The sequence below is a fragment of the Jaculus jaculus genome, chromosome X (assembly GCF_020740685.1).
Source record: "Jaculus jaculus isolate mJacJac1 chromosome X, mJacJac1.mat.Y.cur, whole genome shotgun sequence".
Taxonomy (NCBI): domain Eukaryota; kingdom Metazoa; phylum Chordata; class Mammalia; order Rodentia; family Dipodidae; genus Jaculus; species Jaculus jaculus.
Window position 1 is genome coordinate 71,915,206 of NC_059125.1, and position 22,164 is coordinate 71,937,369.

The window sequence follows — 22,164 nt, forward strand, 5'->3', positions numbered from 1 at the left end:
AATGGCTCAGTGGTTAAAGGCACTTGTTGGCAAAGCCTTCCAGCCCAGGTTCAATTCATTAGGACAACACAAATTTGTAAATAAAAAAATACCAAACTGTATTTTGGAAGATCCCATGATACATTCAAAGGACAAGTAGTGGTGTCTAGGCTCTGTTTCTACCTGCAATTTCCACCTATGATGTTAACTGGAAAAAAAAAATTGCTGCTACAAAATAAGTTTATGTACTACCACACTGTTTTATGCTTTCTCTTCAGTAAATCAAATTATATCAATACATAGAGACCTTAGATAAGGATAAATATGGTTCCTACACATTTGCACATGCAGCTTGTAAGCCAGTAACTTTTTGTTTTACATTTTAAAAATGTTTTTAAAAGCACTAAACAGGGCTGGAGGCATGACACAGTGGATAAGGCATTTGCCTGCAAAGCCAAAGGACCCACGTTCAATTCCCCAGGAACCACGTTAGACAGAGGCACAAGGGGATTCACACATCTGGAATTCATTTGCAGTGGCTGGAGGCCCTGGCATGCCCATTCTCTCTCTCTCTCTCTTTCTGTCAAATAAATAAATAAAAGCACTAAACAGAAAACAAAATAAACAAGACGTGGTGGCACATACCTACAATCCCAACACTCAGTAGGCTGAGGCAGAATGACTGCAAGTTCAAAGCCCTCATGGGACTACATGGCAAATTCTAGAAAATCTTGGCAACATAGAAAGGTAGTACTTCATCAAAACAAAACAAGCTATAACAAAAAAAATCCTAGGATTATAGGCATGGGCTACTATACCCAGCTGCCTCCAGGTTTTTCCTCTTTCATCTAGCTATTGCTTACATAAACTGTTCACTAAAGATAGAAAACACAGACTACCTTTAAAACAATAACAGTAAAGGGCTGGAGAGATGGCTTAGCGATTAAGCACTTGCCTGTGAAGCCTAAGGACCCCGGTTCAAGGCTCGGTTCCCCAGGTCCCACGTTAGCCAGATGCACAAGGGGGCGCACACATCTGGAGTTCGTTTGCAGAGGCTGGAAGCCCTGGCGTGCCCATTCTCTCTCTCTCCCTCTATCTATCTTTCTCTCTGTGTCTGTCACTCTCAAATAAATAAATTAATTAATTAAAAAAAAAACAATAACAGTAAAAAACCCTATAAACTTTAACAAATTAACATATATTGTTGAGTGCATAATAAAAATGGATAAATACAAGATCTTGAAAGAAACTACTTATTCAAAGGCTATTAAGCTATAAAATATAAGCTAAGACTTATATTGTACAATAATGTACTCCTTGAACTGTTCTTATATTACCCACATCACTCTAAAGCTCCTGGGTTTAATGATCCCCCTACCTCAGCTTCCTGAGTGCTGAAAGTATAGGCAGGCATCACTGCAACAGGTTTAAATAATTCCTTTCCATTGTCTTAGTGACAAAGAAATCAGCTCACAGCTCACATGAGTGGCAAGAGCCTCATCAAAGAGCTACACTCTCGGAGTCTGACTGTTTCAAAGACATGTGTGTGTTTCTGTGTGGAGGGAGAAAGGAGAGAGAGAGAGAGAGAGAGAGAGAGAGAGAGAGGGAGGGAGGGAAAGAAAGAGAGAGAGAGTGCGTGTGTGTGTGTGTGTGTGTGTGTGTGTGTGTGTGTGTGTGTGTGTTCTGGTGTGAGTACAAGATTCCTGGTGCCAGAGTATGCATATGAAGGTCAGGGGACAACTTTCAGTTATCAGTCCTCATATTCTACCTTGCTTGGTAAGACATGTAGCAGTTAGCTTCTCATTGCTAGGGCAAACACCCAACAACAACCAGATTATGTGAGGAAAGGATTTCTTTCACACTTACAGTTTAAAGAGGAAGCTTAATCATGGTAGAGGAAGCTGGTTCACTGATTATGCACCCTCAGTAAAGAGAGAGAATAGCAACAGCAGGTGCTTTTAACACACTGGAGATAAACAAATCAACCTTACGCTCCGCCCCCAGAAACACACCTCCTTCAGCAAAGGCTCTATCTGCCTAATGTTCCTCCAGCTGAGAAGTAAGTGGAAGGCTTAATTAAAAATGATAGGCACCCAGAAGCCATAGATTGTTACTAGAAAATTTTCAGTGCCAGGAGATACCTTCCAGTGAGTTGTTGGCCAGGGAGGTCTCTGATGCCCCCAAAACATTACAGGCCATTGCCGAGACCCTTGGTTTCCCACCAGGAATAGATGGTAAGACCCTATTGCTGAAGACTCCACATGCTTGGGCTGCAATGTCACTGAGAAATCCTGCTGGATCTGAGCTGAAAACCTCCTCCATGTAGACCAGCTGACAGAAAGCTGGAAAAAGCTACGCTGCATATAGTTCCATGAGAGAGAGAGAGAAGTCATCAGTGGAGATAAACAGTAGTGGACAGTAAGCCTAAAGTTTAGCCAGCCAGGGAAAATGAGCAATTGGTGCAACAGTGGCATGTCTGTTATGGGGGAAACCAACTGCTCTCTAATTGGACTGGAGGCCTGCTCCACAGACGGGAATACAGGTCTGATACTGAAACTCTATGATGGGGGAAGTCATGAACCCTAAGGGTCTAACACCTGCTGGTATCTGGCTAAATGCATATGGTATGCTCACCAAACTGCCCAATAAACACTCATCTTAATGTTCATACCCATATATTAAAGCTCCTCTCACTTTTGGTTAGAGAAAATTCTCTTTTCAGATGGTGGTGACCTCTGGGATGATAAAAAAAAGTCACCATAGTGATAAGAAGACATGATGGAGGAGTACTCAACACTGAAACACCTCCATCACACCTTCATGACTCAGTGTCCATTGTGGAAGAGGTGGCAGAAAGAATTTAAGAACCAAAGGAAATGTAGGACTCCTTACAATGTGCTCCTCCAGGCACAAAATGGACTCACAGTGTCTGACACTACCTAAACAAAACCATCATAATAGGAGGAAAAGATAATGACATCAAAATAAAAGAGAGGCTGATTGGGGAAGGAAAGCTATGATGGAGAGTGGAGATCTGAAAGGGAAAATAAGGGGAAGGGGATTATTATGGTTTATTGTCTATAATTATGGAAACTGTCAATAATAAAAAATTACGGGTACCGTTTTTTACATTAGAACCACCATACAGGTGGTGATGCTCACCAGTGTATAAACTAGTTTAGTTGGCCCACAAGCTTCTTGAATTCTCCTGTCTCTACCGCCCATCTCACTGCAGGAGAAATGGGATTACAGATACATGTTACTAAGTCTGGCAATTTTGTGGGTTCTAGGGATCTGAACTCAGGCTGCCACATTTACATAGCAACTGCTTTTACCACTGAGCCATCTCCCCAGCACCACTGTATTTTTTTATTAATTTTTTTTGTTTTGTTTTTGGAGGTAGGGTCTCACTCTAGCCCAGGCTGACTTAGAATTCACTATGTAGTCTCAGGGTGACCTTGAACTCACGGTGATCCTCCTACCTCTGCCTCCCGAGTGCTGGGATTAAAGGTGTGTGCCACCATGCCCAGCTCCCCAGCACCATTTTAATGACACTTGAAAGTAAAATACTTACAGATAAAGTATGAAGAAGCTGACCTGTGGTAGAATTCCATACTTTCAAAAGGAAATTGTTTACTGCAGTAATAACTGTAGTATCATAGCGATCCCAAGCCACCATAGTCACCTTTAGTTTAGTGACTTTGTCTTCTGCAGATGTCAAACTATTCCTGAATAAAACAATTTGTAGAACTCATATCTTATGCATTTTAACAAAGAAACATAAATCAAATTGTGACTAAATATCTCCAGTAACATGTTACTTTTAGATTTAAAAAGAAATCTAAATATAGACTTTAGGTACTCATGAGATAAATAAAAATTATAACTTTACCCTCATAGGACATTACCTGTAAGTTTATATCAGGGAGAAAAAGGTTAAAAAAATTTGGAATGTATTAGGTAAATAGTTACTTACAATCACAGGAAATATACAAATAGAAGGAAATCTACATATTTCTTGTAAAATGAAATCCAAATTATGATTATGCTATCAGTCAATAAAACACATAATGACCAAATTATCAACTTACTATTACTTCCAAAAACAAACTTTGTAAAAAACTTTGTAAAAAAAAAAAAGTGGTGTGATATGCAGTGATTATATTAACAGCAGTTGGCACTGACTATAAAATGAGATTTATATTATTAATAAATAATTAGCTGATTTATTACTCCATATCATGAAGAAATGGCATTACTTCTAATCAACCATGAAAGTGATAAAACAGGATCAGGATGCTGACTATGTATACAACATAATACTGAGAAGGAATACTCATAACACAAAATATTATAAGGCAATCCTCAGCAAATTAGGAGAAAGTTAAACATATTATAGTATTTAACATGAATAACCCTCTAGGAAAAAGTACTGTACACATCAAAAAAAGACCTATAGAATACCAAAGCAGAGGTTATCAGTCAAGTATAGAGATCTGAAGGTCATACTAGAGTAGAATTCATGTAAACCCACAATGTTCCAGTCCATCAATCAACATCATTAAAATTTGTTAAAAAAAAACTGGGTATACAAGCAAATTTCATGTCTGCAAATTAATTTCAAACTATTTACTTATATAAAAATTATGCTCACCATTAAATAGGAGGCAATGCAAAAATGATATATGTGTGAACCATAGAAATATCTATGCACTCTTACCCACTCATTTTAGTAGCCATATCTAAAACTATACTCTTCCATTCTTGCTGCTGATACTGCCAGATCCTTGCTGTTCCATCTCTACTTCCACTAACAAATCTTAAACTGAAAAGGAAAAGATAAAAGAATCTTGTGACTTTTTTGCAAAATCAGAATCATTTTTTTCCTGGCTATAAAACTAATATGGCTGGGCATGGTGGTACACACCATAAATCTCAGCACTCAGGAGGCAGAGTTAGGAGGAACTATAGAGTGACTTCCAGGTCAGCCTAGGCTACAGTGATACTCTACCTTTAAAAAACAAAAGCAATGCCAGCTTGGGCTGCAAGGTCACTGAGAAATCCTGCTAGAGCTGAGCTGAAAAATCTCCTCCATGTAGGCTAGCTGACAGAAAGCTGGAAAAAGCTATGCTGCACGCAATTCAGTGGGACAGACAGAAATCACCAGTGGAGATACTCAACAGTGGACACTGCGAGCCTTAAATTTGGTCAGCCAGGCCAAATGAGCTAATGGGTGCAATAGTGGCACGTCTATTATGGGGGAAACCAACCACTCTCTAATTAATCAGGTATGGTATTCCTCCAATGGAATGGAGGCCCACTCCATGGGAGAGAATACATGCCTGATACTAAAAACCTATAACAGGAGTAGTGATGAGCCCTAGGGGTGTAATGTCTGCTGATATTTGGTTAAATGTATACACTATGTTCACCAAACTGCCCAGTAAGCACTTCTCTTAATGCTCATACCCACTGGCCTGAGCTGGAGAAGGAGGGTTAAAAGTTTTGATAACTGACAGCTAAATAGAATGCACTTTTTCAGGGGGCAATGATGACTTTCTGAAATTAATGAAGATGGTTCCACAATCCTATAAATATAGGAAAAAACTATTGATTTTTGTAATAGAAACTGTATGTTAATAGATATTATTAAAGTGAAATGGTATGTATACACAAGTCTGTCATTGTTAATACTTTAAAAGCCAGTTGTAATAGTACATGCCTATAATAGCAATACACAAGAATGTGAGGCAGGAAGAGCACCAGTTCAAACAACAGCCTGAGCTACATTCACAGTGAGACAATGTCTCAAAAAACTAAAAACTCAAATATATGCATATATACTGACATATTTCCCCTCTAGGAAACAGAATTTTAATATATAATATTATTAACTAGCTTAACTATTTTGTATTCTACTTCTAATTTACCTGTATAGACGTACAAAAATTTTATTCATTGAATCTTTTAATGATCAAAAATTATTTCCAAGCCGGGCGTGGTGGCGCACGCCTTTAATCCCAGCACTCGGGAGGCAGAGGTAAGAGGATCGCTGTGAGTTCAAGGCCACCCTGAGACTACATAGTGAATTCCAGGTCAGCCTAGGCTAGTGTGAGACTCTACCTCGAAAAACAAAACAAAACAAAAATTATTTCCAGCCTTCAACATTAAATATTCTGTGAAGAACATTACCATATAACTTTGCACAACCTTATATGTATCTTTACTCAGTTAGAATAGGCATGGCCTTAAAAACGTTTTTTTGTTGTTGTTTTTCAAGGTAGGGTTTCACTCTAGCCCAGGCTGACCTGGAATTCACTATGTAGTCTCAGGCTGGCCTCAAACTCACAGCCATCCTCCTACCTCTGCCTCCCAAGTGCTGGGTTTAAAGGCATGTGCCACTACAGCTGGCTTAACAAAAAGGTTTTGTTTTTGTTTGTTTTGTGGGTTTTTTTTTTTTTTTTTGAGGTAGAGTCTCATTCTAGCCAAGGCTGACCTGGAATTCACTATGTAATCTCAGGGTGGCCTCAAACTCATGGTGATCCTCCTACCTCTGCCTCCCAAGTACTGGAATTAAAAGGCGTGCACCACCCCACCTGGCTTAAAAAAGTTTTTGATGGGACAGGAGAGATGGCTCAGCAATTAAGGTGCTTGCCTGAAAAGCCTAAGGATCTTAGTTCAATTCTCCAGTTCCTACGTAAAGCCAGATGCACAATGTGGTGCATGCATCTGGAGTCAGTCTGCAGTAGCTGGAGGCCCTGGTGTGCTCATTCTCTCTGTCTTTCTTTTATCTCTCTGCTTACAAATAAATAAAGCTTTTTATAAGTACTGCCAACTTTTCTCCTGAAACTTAAGAAAACAACTTAATATTTTATTAAAACTTTTAAGAACATGTTTATTTTCCAAAACCTTTGTCAATACTAGGTATTATAAATTTACATTATGTTCTTATTCTGAAAGGGAAAATAGTGCCATTATTTTAACTTGCATTTCTTTGATTATTAGTAAAACTGGATAAATTTTAAGAGATGGATTATTTCTTCTTCTAGTAATATAAGAAATAAGTACAGAGAATATCAAGAATGCACAAAGAGTAAAATCATCCACAAACCTTACTGTAAGGGGTAGTAGTTTTTAAAGGTACATTTACTAATAGGTTAAAAATTGTAAAAAAAAAAAAAATTCAGATGCTTCCAACAGGAAAGTATAGTAACTACCCTTATCAAAGTATATAATTAAGTACAATGTAGTTAAGTAAATCTTAAAAATTATTTAAAGGTTTTATCATTCTGAATATAGAAATCATATGTGGACAATCATTATTTACTTTTATATTTCATGAAGATAAACAAATTCAACATTTTTATTTCTACTACCCAAAAGCTATTTAGAAATAAAAGTCACCTAAATAAATTCCTTACAGACATATATAGATACAAATGTATGGTAAGCAAAATAGTCTGTATCACATGCTAGACCAGGGTAGATTAATACATTTGAGGGTCAAGTATTCTTTGTTGTTTTGTTCTTTTTTTTTTTTTTTTTTTTTTTTTTTGAGGTAGGGTCTCACTCTAGCCCATACTGACCTGGAATTCACTATGTAGTCTCAGGATGGTCTCAAACTCATGATGAGCCACCTACCTTTGCTGGGATTGAGGGTGTGCACAACCACACTTGGCTTGAGGGTCAATTATTCTAAAGGGTTCACAGATACCTGCTTATACCAGCTGACTTTATAGACAGAAATAATGTATCATAACTGGTAATACAGATATGCAGAGGAAGTCAAAATAAATACAGGGTTGGAGATATTGTTCAGGGGTTAACACTCTTTTCCATAATGCCTAATGAGCAGGGTTTGATTCCCCATTAATTACATAAAGTCAGAGGCATAAAGTGGTACATGCATCTATCTATCTCCTCTCTGTCTCTCTGCTTGCAAATAAATAAATATTTTTTTAATTGAAAGATTTCTGGGTATGGTGGCACATGCCTTGAATCCCAGCATTTGGGTTTACATTTTTGAAGCATAAATAAATATTTAAATACTGCACAAAAGGTGTCACCATACATGGTGCACACATTTAATCCCAGCATACTAGAGGGAAAGGTAGGAGGATCTCAGTGAATTGAGGCCAGCCTGGGATTACAGAGAGATCCAGCTCAGCCAGAAATACTGAAACCCAGCCTTGAAAGAAAAAAAAAAAAAAAAAAAAAAAACCAAATGGAAAAAAAATGGTATCTAGGTGGGTGTGTTGGCACATGCCTTTAATCTTAGTACTCAAGAGACAGAGGTAGAAGTATCACTATGAGTTCAAAGCCAGCCTGGAAATACAGATGGAGTTACATGTCAGCCTGGGCTAGATTAAGACTCTACCTCAAAAAAAAAAAAAAAAAAATCACACATACAAGCTGGGCATGGTGGCACACACCTTAATTCCAGCACTTTCACAGTGAGTTCAAGGCTACCCTGAGATTACATAGTGAATTCCAGGTCAGCCTGGGATAGAGACTCTACCTTGAAAAACAAACAAACAAAAATCACACAAATAATAAAAGATATCTATAGTAGAAGTAGCTGGTTTGGAAGGAATACTATAATTACATGTTAATCACATATTGAACATTTGTTTAGAAAAATATGTAGTCCATAATTACCTGTCTCCATTGTTACAGAACTGAACAGCAACAACTTTATCCTAAAACACAAAACAGAATTTAGTTAAAAATAACTTATGTGGAAAATGAATAAATTGTTCTTCCCCTAAATTTACCTGTAAAAGAACTATGGAATAATTTTAATTTTTTTAACTTATTTGCAAGCAGAGAGAAAAAGGGCATGTCAGGACTTCCAGCCACTACAAACTCCAGATGCCTGTGCCACCTTGGGCATCTGCCTATACATGAGTACTGGGAAATCAAACCCAGGTTGTTAGGCTTTGCAGGCAAGTGCCTTAACCACTGAGAAGTTTTTCTAGCCCCATATGGAGTAGATATTTTAGTGCTATGATTTTTATTAAATATACTAATTTTCAGGGCTAGAGAGATGGACCAGCGGTGAAGGTGCTTGTCTACAAATCCTAGTGATACAGGTTTGATTACCCTCAATACCCAAGTAAGGCCAGATGCACAAAGTGATGCATGCATCTGCAATTTGTTTGCAGAGGCTGGAGGCCCTGGTATGCCCATTCTCTCTCTGTTTCTTTTCTCTCTCCTTGCAAATACATAAATAATTTTAAATACTATTTTTCAAATAAAATGAAAATCATTGAAGCTTAAAACAAGGTACTGAATAAGGAAGTTGCATTTTGAAACAAACCAAATACAAATGTACAAGCTTATAAATCTTATCTCAAGAGACACTGACTGGGATAGATGTAAATTTATTGTCTTCTATTAAGACAGCCCAGTAAACTAACAAAACACTTAAAATAATAGTTGAAAAACATTTCTAACTTTTTTCAGAATTAAAAAAAATTCATATACTTCCACACAGCTTACTTTTATGAGAATACATTCACCAATATACACAATTTGAAAGCCAATCGTAGTGGTATATGTCTTTAATCCAAGCACATGGGAGGCAGAGGTAGGAGGATCACTGTGAGTTCAAGACCTGGTGAATTCCAGGTCAGCTTGGGCTAAACAAAAACAAACAACAAAAAAACACAATTTGAATTTTTTTTATACAAAATGATAACACTAAAACCAAACTAAATTTGGTAATTTTTTTATACCTTCTTCTTTGACAATAAAGTTAAAATACATCCTCAAATGTACAATTTTCATAATCACCTCAGTTATCAAACTGTACTTAACTTTATGTGAGTTTGTGTGTGGGTACACATATGGTACAGATACACATGCACATATACATGCACTCATGTGAAGGTCACTAGATATCCTGTGGTGTCACTCTGTTGGCACATTTTTAATCCCAGTAGTAGAAGATAGGCAGATCACCAGGAGTTTGAGGCCAGCCTGGGGGTACAGACTGAGTTCCAGGTCAGCCGAGGATATAGTAAAACCTTCCACTAGCATGGAGCTTACCACCTAAGTTGGAGTGGTCATCCAATTAGAGCTAAGGATCCTTCTGTATCTGCCTCCTCAGCACTAGGATTACAGATACCAACCACCATGCTCAGAATTTTTGTACAGTGCACTCTGGTAATTCCAACACCTGGGAGGTAGGAAATCAGGAGTTCCAGGTTATCCTCAGCTAAACAACAAGTTTATGATCAGCCTGGGTTCCATGGAAATAAATAAATAAATAAATAAATAAATTCCTGATTTATTTTAGTTTAGTGATATTAGTACAAAATTTACTGAAAGATTCTAAGTGCACTGCCAGTTGCAAGGATTGGCTTTTGATGTTAACATTGCTATTCATGGAACAGAGAATATTTATTTTCTCGGGTTTTTCCTTTTTAACTCTGCAAATACAACTACTAAACTTTCTTTCTTCATCATCTCCCCCCACAAGTCTTTCTCATTCATTTATTCTCTCTTGTCTCCATGATGAATAAACTTGACTGTACTCATATATACACACTGCTTTGGTAATAACTGCCATGCTCTAGTAGAAATGAACTTATGCTTAATAGCCTTTGAATGAGATTTCTGAGCATGTTTATGCTCTTCTTTTTAAAAATTTTATTGGGAAGGTTATTATAAGAACATACTACAAATTGGTCATATTACCAAATTGGTCATATTACCGCTGGTAATATGGTCCCTTTTATATCTCTTCTCTTCAATTGCCCTAAGGGCCCTCTTCAGGAAGATCATGGTTGTACCTGTGGGAGGTACAATAAATTTTATTTTATTTTTTATTTTTATTTTTTTGGATTTTCAAGGTAGGATCTCACACTAGTCCTGGCTGACCTGGAATTTACTTGTTGTCTCAGGGTGGCCTTGAACTCACAGCGATCCTCCTACCTCTGCCTCCCAAGTGCTGGTACAAATTATTTTCTTTCATAATTCAAGTACTTTATTTTTATTTTTCAAGGTAGGGTCTCAGGCTGGACTTGAACTCATGACAATTATCCTACCTATGCCTCCCAAGTGCTGGGATTAAAGGCATGCACTGCCATGCCCTGCTTATAAATTAATCATTTTTTTAGGATTTAGTATTTTGAATATGGAACGATAAGGTGAGAACTAGCTCCATTCAGTATGGTCATAAAAGATGTACCATTTTGTGCTTTAAAGAAGCAAAAGTCTGTTTCTGAAAGTTCACAGAAGCTTTGTAAATGGGATTTCTTTGAGTATAAATTTTATAGACTTGATTGATTCTGTAATTCACAATGTTTTTGTTTGTTTGTTTTTCGAGGTAGGGTTTTGCTCTAGCGCATGCTGACCTGGAATTTACTATGTAGTCTCAGGGTGGCCTCGAACTCACAGAGATCCTCCTACCTCTGCTTCCCAAGTGCTGGGATTAAAGATGTGTACCCCATCATGTCCAGCTCACAAAATATTTTAAGTCATCTTTCAGAGAAATCATACATAGATTACCGATGTACATTTATACTATTCTAAGCAAGATGTCAACAGTTTTAATAACAGCAATGGTAACCAGGCATGTACTTCATGTCTTTAACCCCAGAACTCAAGAGATTGAAGGAGGAGGGCTGCCATGAATTCAAGGCTAGCCTGGGCTACAGAGTAAGTTCCAGATCAGCCTGCACTAGAGTGAGACTACCTCAAAAAAAAGAGCAGTATTGTTAAGACCTATATTGAGTGTTTTCAATAGCTTAGACATTGGTATCTTGAGGAACAAAGTGAGCTAAATAAAAAATATCCACAAAAGCAAATAACTACTTAAAGATATAACAGCCAGGTGTGGTGATGCACACCTTTAAACTCAGCACATGGGAGGCACAGATAGGATGATTGCTGTGAGTTCAAGGCCACTCTGAGACTTCATAGTGAATCCCAAGTCATTCTGGGCCATATATATATATATATATATAAAGAAGAGCAGATGCTTGAGAGATATTTAGGGATATAACTAAACAATAGTAACCAAAATCTTCCTGACAAAGTGACAGGAAATGAGGATACTCCAAAGACAGTTGTCAGACACCACTGACTTTCATCCATGGCATATACCTTACTATTTCTATATAAGACTGCTATTGCTAACTTCAAAAGAAAAGTAAAATACCTAAGAATAAGCCTAACTAAAGAGGTAAAATACCTCTACAATGAAAACTTGAAGAAACTGAATTAAAAAACTAAAGAGACATTAGAACATGGGAAGACCTCCCATGTGCATGTATTGACAGAGAAAAGGGAAATGTTGATATAATACTGAAAACAACGTACAGATTCAGTGCAAGTCCTATCAAAGTTTCAATGACATTCTTTTCTTAGTATTTTTTTTTTATTGATTGGGGGCAAGCAGAAAAAGAGAGAGAGAGAATGGGCATGCGAGGGCCTCTAGGCACTGGAAACAAACTCCAGACTCAGGCTCCACCCTGTGTATCTGGCTTATGTGGGTACGGGTGAATCAAACCTAGGTCCTTTGGCTTTGCAGGTAAGCACTTTAACTGCTAAGCCATCTCTCCAGCCTCCAATAGCATTCTTTTTTAAAACTAGAAATAACTATAAAAGTCAAATGGAGCCAGGCATGGTTACACATGCCTTTAATCCCAGCACATGAGAGGCAGAGGTAGGAGGATCACCATGAGTCCAAGGCCACCCTGAGACTACATGGTAAATTCCAGATTAGCCTGGGATAGACTGAAACCCCATCTTGAAAAAGGGGGGGGGGGGAAGCACAAAATTTGGCAAAGCAATCCTAAGCAGAAAGAAGAATGCTGGAGACTTCATACAATCTGACCTCAAACTATACTACAGCATTATAGCGACAAAACTTTGTATGATACTGATATAAAAACAAGACATGGCTCAAGGGTAGAAGACATGGCTTAGCAGTTAAGGCACTTACCTACAAAGACAAAGGACCCAGGTTCATTTCACTAGTACACATGTAAGCTACATACACAAGGTGGTGCATGCATCTGGAGTTTGTCTGCATTGACTAGAGGACTTGGTGTGTCCATTCTCTCTGTCTCTCTGTCTCTCTTTCTCTCTCTCTCTCTCTCTCTCTCTCTCTCTCTCTCCCTCCCTCCCTCCCTTTCTCTCCTCACCCCACATTCCTTAAATATATTTTTTAAGACACAAAAATTAAATCATACACCCACGACCACCAACTTCTGGAAGACCTGCAAACAGCATACACTGCAGAAAGACAGCGTCATCAACAAAAGATGCTGGAAAAACTGTGCAACCACATATATAAAATTGAAACCAGATCCTTCACCTCCCCCTGTAAAAAATCAGTTTAAAATGAATCAAGGACCTTAATGTAAAACCTGAGAAATGCATGGACAAAACACTCCATTACAAAAGGCATTGGCAAGAACATTCTGAAAATAACTGTAGTTTCAAAGTAATCACAAGTATTGAAAAAATGGGACTGCATGAAACAAGAAGCCTTCTATATAACAAAGTAAACAATCAGGAGAGTAAGATGGCAGCCTACAGAATGAGAAAGTATTATTTGACAACTATATATTGGAAAGAGGATTAAAATCTGCAATCTATATAGAATTACATAATTGAAAAACCAAAAACAAATCCAAGTCATCCAATCACTAAATGGGTAAAAAGCTGAATAAATATCTCTCAAAATAAATACAAATGGCCAATAGATATTTGAAAAGGTATTCAACAAACTTACCTATCAAAAAATTATAACAACAATGAGAGTCCACATCACCTCACTTTAAGAATGGTTATCATCAAGAAAATAAACAACAAATTGTAGGGAGACTATAGATTTTAAAATAATTATTATCCAGGTGTGGTGGTGCATGCCTTTAATCCCAGCACTGAGGAAGCAAAGGTAGTAGGACCATGGTGAATTCAAGGCAAGCCAGAGACTACATAGTGAATTCTAGGTCAGCTTAATCTACAGTGAGATCCTACCTCAAAAAAGGAAGGGGCAGAGCTAGAGAGATTGCTCAGTGGTTAAGGGGTTTGACTGTAAAGTCTAAGGACACAGGTTTGATTCCCCAGTACCCACGTAAAGCCAGATACACAAAGTCGCACAAGCATGTGGAATTCATTTGCAGTGGCAAGAAGCCTTGGTATGCCCATTCTCTCCCCCCCCCGTCTCTACTTGTAAGTACATAAATAAAAATATTTAAAAAATAAAAAAGAACCATTATATACACACTGCTAGTGGGAATGTAAACCGCTGAAGCTACTATAGAAATTACCATAGAGTTTTCTCAAAAGCCTAAAATTAAAACAAGGATATGTCTCTGCTATACCACTTCTGGGTATGTACTTAAAGGATCTCAGTCAACATATCATAGATGCTTGCATACTCATGTTTAATGCTCTACTATTCACAATAACTAAGAAATGGAATCAGCCTATATGTCTACTAACAGAAGAATGGATAAAACATGATACATATACACAATGCAATTTTACTTAGTCATAAAAGCAATGTCTTCTCAAATGTCATTTGCAAGATCATTGATAGAACAGGGTATCATTATGTCAAATAGGCCATAAAGAAAAGGGGGTCTAAATGGAGACTAAGAAAGTACAGTGTAATATGGGAAATAAAATCAGGAAGGACTATTTATAGGGAGGAAGGAGATGAGCCAAAAGGGGGAAGAGTGCATGAGAGGGACTGGAAGACAGATAAGAACAAAGTATAGTAACATATCTCTATGAATATGTCAAAGCGATATCCATTGGTTGGCATGATAATTAAGAAATAATGACAAAAAATAAACAAAACTTGCTAATGTTAAGAAGGACTACTTTCTCTGAGTCTGGTGATGCTGATGAAGACTACATTAAGATCAACAAGCTCTGGGTTGGACAGGTGGATCAGCAGTTAAAGGCACTAGCTAATGTCCCAGGATTGATTCTCCAATAACCACATAAAGCCAGATGGCACTATGTAGTACATGCATCTGGTGTTCATTGGCAGTGGCAGGAGGTCCTGGTGCACCCATACTCACTCTCTGTCTGTCACTCTTTCTCATAAATAAATAAACAAATATTTAAGAAAAAATAAATTAAGAAAAAGATCATCAGGCTCAATTCACAAAAACTATTTTTCTTATGAACATAATATAGATCTAAGTAATACACATATCAGATAATAAAATATAACAAGTTTAAAAGGGGATTTTCATGCAGAAGATGCATCTCAGTTGATCAGTGCTTTCTTTAAATATTTATTTTATTTATTTGAGAAAGAAAGAGGGAGAGAAAGAGAGAGAGAGACAGAGAATGGGTGTACAAACAGACTTAAGAAACATGTGCCACCATGTGCATCTGGCTGACATGAGTCCTTTGGCTTTGGAAGCAAGCACCTTAACCACTAAGCAATCTCTCCAGCCCTGATCAGTGCTTTGTAGCATACAGGGTTCCCTGGGTACTCAAATAGAACTCCTAAGTAAAATTACCATAATAAATCCAGAATTTTATACTTTCCTTCATTGCTAAAGAGACATCTTGGCTGGGTATGGTGGAACATGCCTTTAATACAAGCACTTGGGAGGCAGAGGTAGGAAGATTGCTGTGAGTTCAAGGCCAGCCTAAGACTACATAGTGAATTCTAGGTCAGCATGGGCTAGAACTAGAGCCTCCCTTAAAAAAAAATATAGTTTGGCACGAAGGGTTTGACTACATATCTATATTAAAGTAGGACTCAGATTAAAAGAAATGAGACCAAATTTGTAGCGGTATTAAAAAATAAAATAGCATATTTAAATTTCTTGTTCTTTTCTTACCGTATGTGATTCTAATTCAGCAATTTTCTCAGGTGTCTCGGAACCCAAATAATATATTCTAATCACATGGTCAGTGCTACCTGTTGTAATGAACATGCCACCTAGAATATTAAAAAAAAGGACACCAATCAGTACCAAGGAGCTTTACAAAGAACTGTATTGTTTCTTTGCTTGTATACTATTTTGTTTATAGTAACAAGCCTTGAGAAATACAAGATTGTCTTCTAAGTGCTAAGTAAATACTAATATTTCAGAGAAAATAAAGGAAAAATCAAGAAAAACATGAGAGCTGGGCCAGGTGTTACATGCCTATAATCTAAGAAGGCTGGGAAAGAAAAATCACAAACTCAGAGCATGTTGAGTGTACAGAGTAATTTTAAGGCCAGCCTGAACAACTTAATGAGATCCTATCTGTCAAAAAAGTCGGAGGAGAGGAGGATGAGAGCTGGGCATGATTGCACATGCCTTTAATCCCAGCAGAGGTAGAAGGATTGCCATGAGTTTGAGGCTACCCTGAGACTACATAGTAAATTCCAGGTCAGCCTGAGCTAGAGTAAGACCCTACCTTGAAAAAGAACAACAACAAAAAAAAAAAAGGAATGGGTATATAGCTCAATAATAGTGTTTGTCCAGCATATATGAGGCCTAAGGTTCAATCCATGGTACCAGAAGGGAGGAAGAGTGGGAGTGAGAGAGGGAGGGAGGAAAGGGAAAATAAATGGAGGGAGACTGAAAATTAAGACAATTATTTCATTCAACTAATAAAATCTACCAATTATATATTATGTGAAATACATGGTTATGGACATTAAACAATAATAAACATTTTTAAAGAATTAATCTTTACATTTTACATAAAAGTATATAAAATATAATGTAAGAGCTGGTGTGGTGGTGCATGCCTTTAATCCCAGCTCTTGGGAGGCAGAGGTAGGAGGATTACCGTGAGTTTGAGGCTACCCTGAGACTACATAGTGAATTCCAGGTCAGCCTGGGCTAGAGTGAGAGACCCTACCTTGAAAAACCAAAAAAATAAAAAATAAAAATTATATATACATACATACATACATACATACATACATACATACATATATATATATATATATATATATATGACATAAGAAAAATGGTAGGATGTATAAACACTGTTTAAAAGAATAAAAATATCTTGGCTGGGCATGTTGGCACATTCCTTTAATATCAGCACTCAGGAGGCAAAGGTAAGTAAGAGGATTGATGTGAGTGTGAGGCCACCCTGAGACTACATAGTCAACTCCAGATCAGCCTGGGCTAGAGCGAGACCCTACCTCGAAAAACCAAAACTAAACTAATAAGTTAATAAAGTATCTGATATGGAACTACATCTATGTATGCTTTTCTGTAAAGTTAGGGCAAATATTTTGCATTAAATGGAATAGGGCTAGACAGTATACATTTCTGCTAATGGACATTTTGGGTGGGGATTTTAGATGACCATTACCAAATAAAATCTATATTATGTAAAATACATTAAATTATGTATAAGAAAAAATTACTATATGCCAATTAACCTATCAGGTTCACATAATATAACATGATTCCCTTTCTTTGTATGCTTTTTTAAAAATCTCTTAATACTAAATCATATACAGTTTTTCTTTATGTGAATCATTTAATATTTTGGTGACGCAAAATATTTAATTTTGATACATACCAGAACTGAAAGATGAACAAGATATCTGAACTCCAGGTCTCGACCTCTCTGTAAATTTCACTGGGCGATCTCTAAAGAAACAAGTAAATATTTTCATTTTTATCATGTTCCTCTAATGGGTAAGAACCTTAACACACTGCTGAATATTGGTCTATTTGGCTTCAGTATTATAGAAAAAAAACTCAACAACAATGGCCAGTAAATTCTATTAGTACTTTTCAGGTTAAAATTTCATTAAGCCCTACAAAAATAATTTGCAATCAATATTACTACTAACAACAGTTTCACAAGGATATTACGATGCTATTTACTATAATTATTAAAAAAAAATTCTTTAAGCTGGGGGTGTGGCACATGCCTTTAATTCCAGCACTTGGGAGGCAGAGGTAGGAGGATTGTCTTGAGTTCAACGCCACCCTGAGACTACATAGTAAATTCAGGTCAGCCTGAGGAATAGTGAGACCCTACGTCGAAAACTTCTTAAACAAGTAAGAAAATTATTTGGGGCTAGAGAGATGGCTTAGTGGTTAAAGCACTTGACTGCAATGCCTAAGGACTCGGGTTCAATTCCCTAGTACCCATATAAGCCAGATGCATGAGGTGACACATGTGTCTGGAGTTTTTCTCTGCAGTAGTTGGAGGCCCTAGCATGCCCATATTCATTCTCTCTCTCTCCCTGCCTCTATCTATGTCTCAAATAAATATTTTTTAAAACTTCATTAAGTCCTAATCAAATTAGATTCTTCAGCATTTTGTTGATCAAAGTATTTATTTCAAAACACACATATACATATTCAAATACTTGGGCTATTATAATCAGGTAATACATAAAGATAAACATGCTTGATTTTTCACAAAATAATCCTAAAATTCTTGTAAACTTACCTAAACTTCATTGTTTTTACATGCCATTGCCAGAAACAGATTGTTCCATCAGCACCAGTAGAAGTGAGGTATCTGGTTGTGCCTTTAGTTGATGGACAGAACTTAAAATGAGAAAAAAAAATAAGGGGGTTGGATAGATGGCTCAGTGGTTAAAAGCACTTGTTGTACAAGCTCACAAGCCTGACAGCAGGAGTTTGGATGACTGGATGACAAGAATTCACATAAGGCTGAATGCAAGTAATACACATGTTTCTGAACATTTAATCTTGATTCTTTTGTAGGCCAGCTAATTTGACATTTACACTGGCAAACAACATGAGAAACCCTGTCTCAAACAAGGTGGAAGGTAATGACCAACACCCTGAGGTTATCTTCTGATGACCACATGTGGCCCCCCACACACACTTTATATGAAATATACAGTTTTCCTGTTCTAAGTAATTTTAAATAAAGCACATTGTAAATTGAACTTTAGCTGAGTGTGGTGATACATGCCTATGACCCTAGGATTGGGAAGGCAGAGGTAGGAGGATCACCATGAGTTTGAGGATACCCTAAGACTACATAGTGAATTCCAGGTCAGCCTGGACTAGAGTGATACCATACCTCAAAAATAGTTCTACCTCAATAAATAAATATAACTTACATAAATTAAATTAAGAATTTCAGTTTGCCAGGTGTGTTGGTGTACGCCTTCAATCCTAGCACTAGGGAGGTAGAGGTAGGAGGATCGCTGTGAGTTCAAAGCCACCCTGAGACTACATAGTGAATTCCAGGACCGCCCAGACTAGAATGAGACTCTAGCTTGAAAAAAAAAAAAAAAACTGCAAGAAATGGTAATTAGCCAGGTGTTGTGGCACACACTTTTAATCCCAGCACTTGGGAGGCAGAGGTATGAGGACTGCTGAGAGTTCAAGGCAACCCTGAGACTACATAGTGAATTCCAGGTCAACCTGTGCTAGAGTGAGACCCTACCTCAAAAAAACACACACAAAAAAATAGTAATTGAAAAGAGAATAAAATATTTCAGTTCTAAGAAAAACACTATCTGGGTGTGGTAGTACAGGCCTTTATTCCTAGCACTTATGAGAACAAGGTAGGAGGATTGCTTTGAGTTTGAGGCCAGCCTGAAACTACACAGTGAATTCCAGATGAGCCTGGGCTAGAGTGAGATCCTACCTCAAACCAAAAATAGGCCAGGAGAGACAAGTGAGTGGTTAAAGTGCTTGCCTACAAAGCCTAGCAATCCAGTTTCAACTCTCCAGTACCCATGTAAAACCAGATGCATAGTGGCACAGGCATCTAGAGCTCATTTGCAGTGGCTTGAGTGGCTGCAGTCCCCCCTCTCTCCTTGCAAATAAACAAATAAAAATATTTAATAAAAAATAATAAAACTGCCAAATTATTTAATATAATACTCTTTTTATGAATTCACAGATGCATTACTATTTATATCATTATAAATGCATTAAATATATATTTATATAGCAACTACTATAGGATTTTGTTTAAGACAAGTGCACTTTCTATACAGCCTTGTATAGCCTGAAGCTTACAATGTAGAGCAGCATGACTGACAATTTGCTGATTCTCCTGCCTCTTCCCCTTAAATGCTAGGTTAAAAGGTACGTGCCTTTAATTTTGACCCATTAAATTTTAAAACATTTTCAACTTTTTTTTCTTGAATAGAATTAAGTGTCAAATTTTTGTTTTCATACTTGTAGTATAAACAGATTAAAAAACAGACACACAAGGCTGGGCATGATAACACATGCCTTTAATCCCAGCACTTGGGAGGCAGAGATAGGAGGATAGCTGTGAGTTTGAGTGAATTCAATCTCAGCCTGGGCTAGAGTGAGATCCTACCTCCAAAAAACAAAAAACAAAAAACAAAAAGAGGGGCTGGAGAGATGGCTTAGCAGATATGGCATTTGCCTGCAAAGCCAAAGGATCCCAGTTTGATTTTCCAAGATCCAAATAAGCCAGATGCACAAAGAGGCACATGCATCTGGAGCTTATTTACAGTGGCTGAACGCCCAGGCATGCCCATTCTCTCCCTCTCTCTTTCTCTCTCTCTGCCTCTTTCTATGTATCAAATAAAGAAAGAAAGAAAAGATATTTTTAAAAAAGAAATATATGCTGCCAATTTAAAAGATGACACCTATCCTAGATAAACCACAGTCACCATAACAGTATGTTTCTCAGGCTCTGACTCTCAGTATTTTACATGTCCTTAGAAAAGGATCACAGAGAAGGGAACACTATAGGGCTCTAAGATGTCCAGGACACAAATAAAAAGCTGAAAAAAAGACCAGATTTTCTAGTATGTCTGTGAGGTTTAAAACCCTCAAGGGAGGGCTAGAGAGGGTGCTTAGCAGTTAAGGAACTTGCCTGCAAAGCCTAATGACCCAAGTGCAATCACCAGTTCCCACACAAGGCCGGATGCACAAAGTGGCACATTCGTCTGGAATTTATTTGCAGTGGTGGAGGCCCTGACACACCAATATATATATTCTCCTAAGTGGAGGGCTAATACTAGAGAACTCAGTACTAGACAGCTTACCTAGTATGCACAAGGCCCTGCCCCCCCCAAAATAACCTCAAAGAAATAATAGACAATTTCCAATGAGATCAGGATTAACGATTATAATATATAAGAATGAAGTCGGGTATAGTGGCACACACCTTTAATCCCAGTACTTGAGAGGCAGAGGTAGGAGGTTTGCCGTGAGTTCAAGGCAACCCTGAGACTACAGAGTGAATTCCAGGTCAGCCTGAGCTAGAGTGAGACTACCTTGAAAAACCAAAAAAAAAAAAAAAAAAAAAAAAAAAAAAGATTGAAGTATGTTTGGAACTCAAATCAAAAGAAAATGATCATTATAGATATTGTAGCTCATTTACGTTTTCAAATTGGTACATACAAAATCTACAAAAACTACAAAATTGAAGCAAAATTGTCCATTAATATTACTCATTAATACTTCATGGCTAAGAAACAAATTATTAAAAATGTAGCTTGCCTATTACATATTTTCATTCCTGAGATGGAGACACTTCTATTAGAAAGCTTAATCCACAATCTGTTTTAGGAGTCAACCAATTGCATCCCATATATCATCATATCTACCATGTGGACTACTTAATTGTATTATTTTATTTGAGAAATGTTATGGATTGTTAAAATAAGTTGCATATATTCTTGACATATAAATTAATAATATACCTCTTATGGACAAAACAGAATAAAAGCAAAATGCCATCTTCGGAGGCAACTACTATTAATATATTACTATATCATTTATCCTCAATTTTGGTTTTAAAAAGAAACAAACTTAATGGATAATATGTCATGAATTAAAAGAACTGTTAATAAGTAAACAATAAATAAATAGAATGCCAAAGGATAATTGTTATGAAAAAATTAAATAGCAAAGGTAAAATACAGGCTGTTAGGGACTTATAATTATAGTAGTAAGGTCAGAGAAGGTCTCCCTTAGTTGACATTTACATAAAGCAGCTAAAAAAATAAGGGCGGCTGGAGAAACAGATGGCTCACTGGCTAAAGATGTTTGCACGCAAAGCCTGAAGGCCCAAGTTTGATTCCCCAGTACCCATGTAAAGGTAGATGCACAAAGTAGCATATGTGTCTAGAGTTTGTTTACAGTAGTAGGGGGCCCTAGTGTGCCCATACTCACTCCACCTGCCTCCTTCTCCCTGTCTCTTAAATAAATAAATGAAAAGATGTTTATAAAAATATCATAGCCATATAAATATCTAGAG

General features: G+C 37.2%; 1 protein-coding gene across 1 annotated transcript in view; it reads right to left on the minus strand.

Annotated features, from left to right (window-relative positions):
* Positions 1-22,164, minus strand: part of Brwd3 (bromodomain and WD repeat domain containing 3) — a 162,077-nt gene that overhangs the window by 74,625 nt on the left and 65,288 nt on the right. The window contains exons 9-14 of the mRNA XM_004669595.3: positions 18,385-18,485; positions 17,500-17,570; positions 15,807-15,907; positions 8,638-8,678; positions 4,700-4,804; positions 3,554-3,707 (exon numbers count right to left, since the gene is read on the minus strand). Of these exons, the coding sequence (XP_004669652.1) occupies positions 3,554-3,707; positions 4,700-4,804; positions 8,638-8,678; positions 15,807-15,907; positions 17,500-17,570; positions 18,385-18,485 (573 nt within the window). The remainder of the gene's footprint in view (positions 1-3,553; positions 3,708-4,699; positions 4,805-8,637; positions 8,679-15,806; positions 15,908-17,499; positions 17,571-18,384; positions 18,486-22,164) is intronic.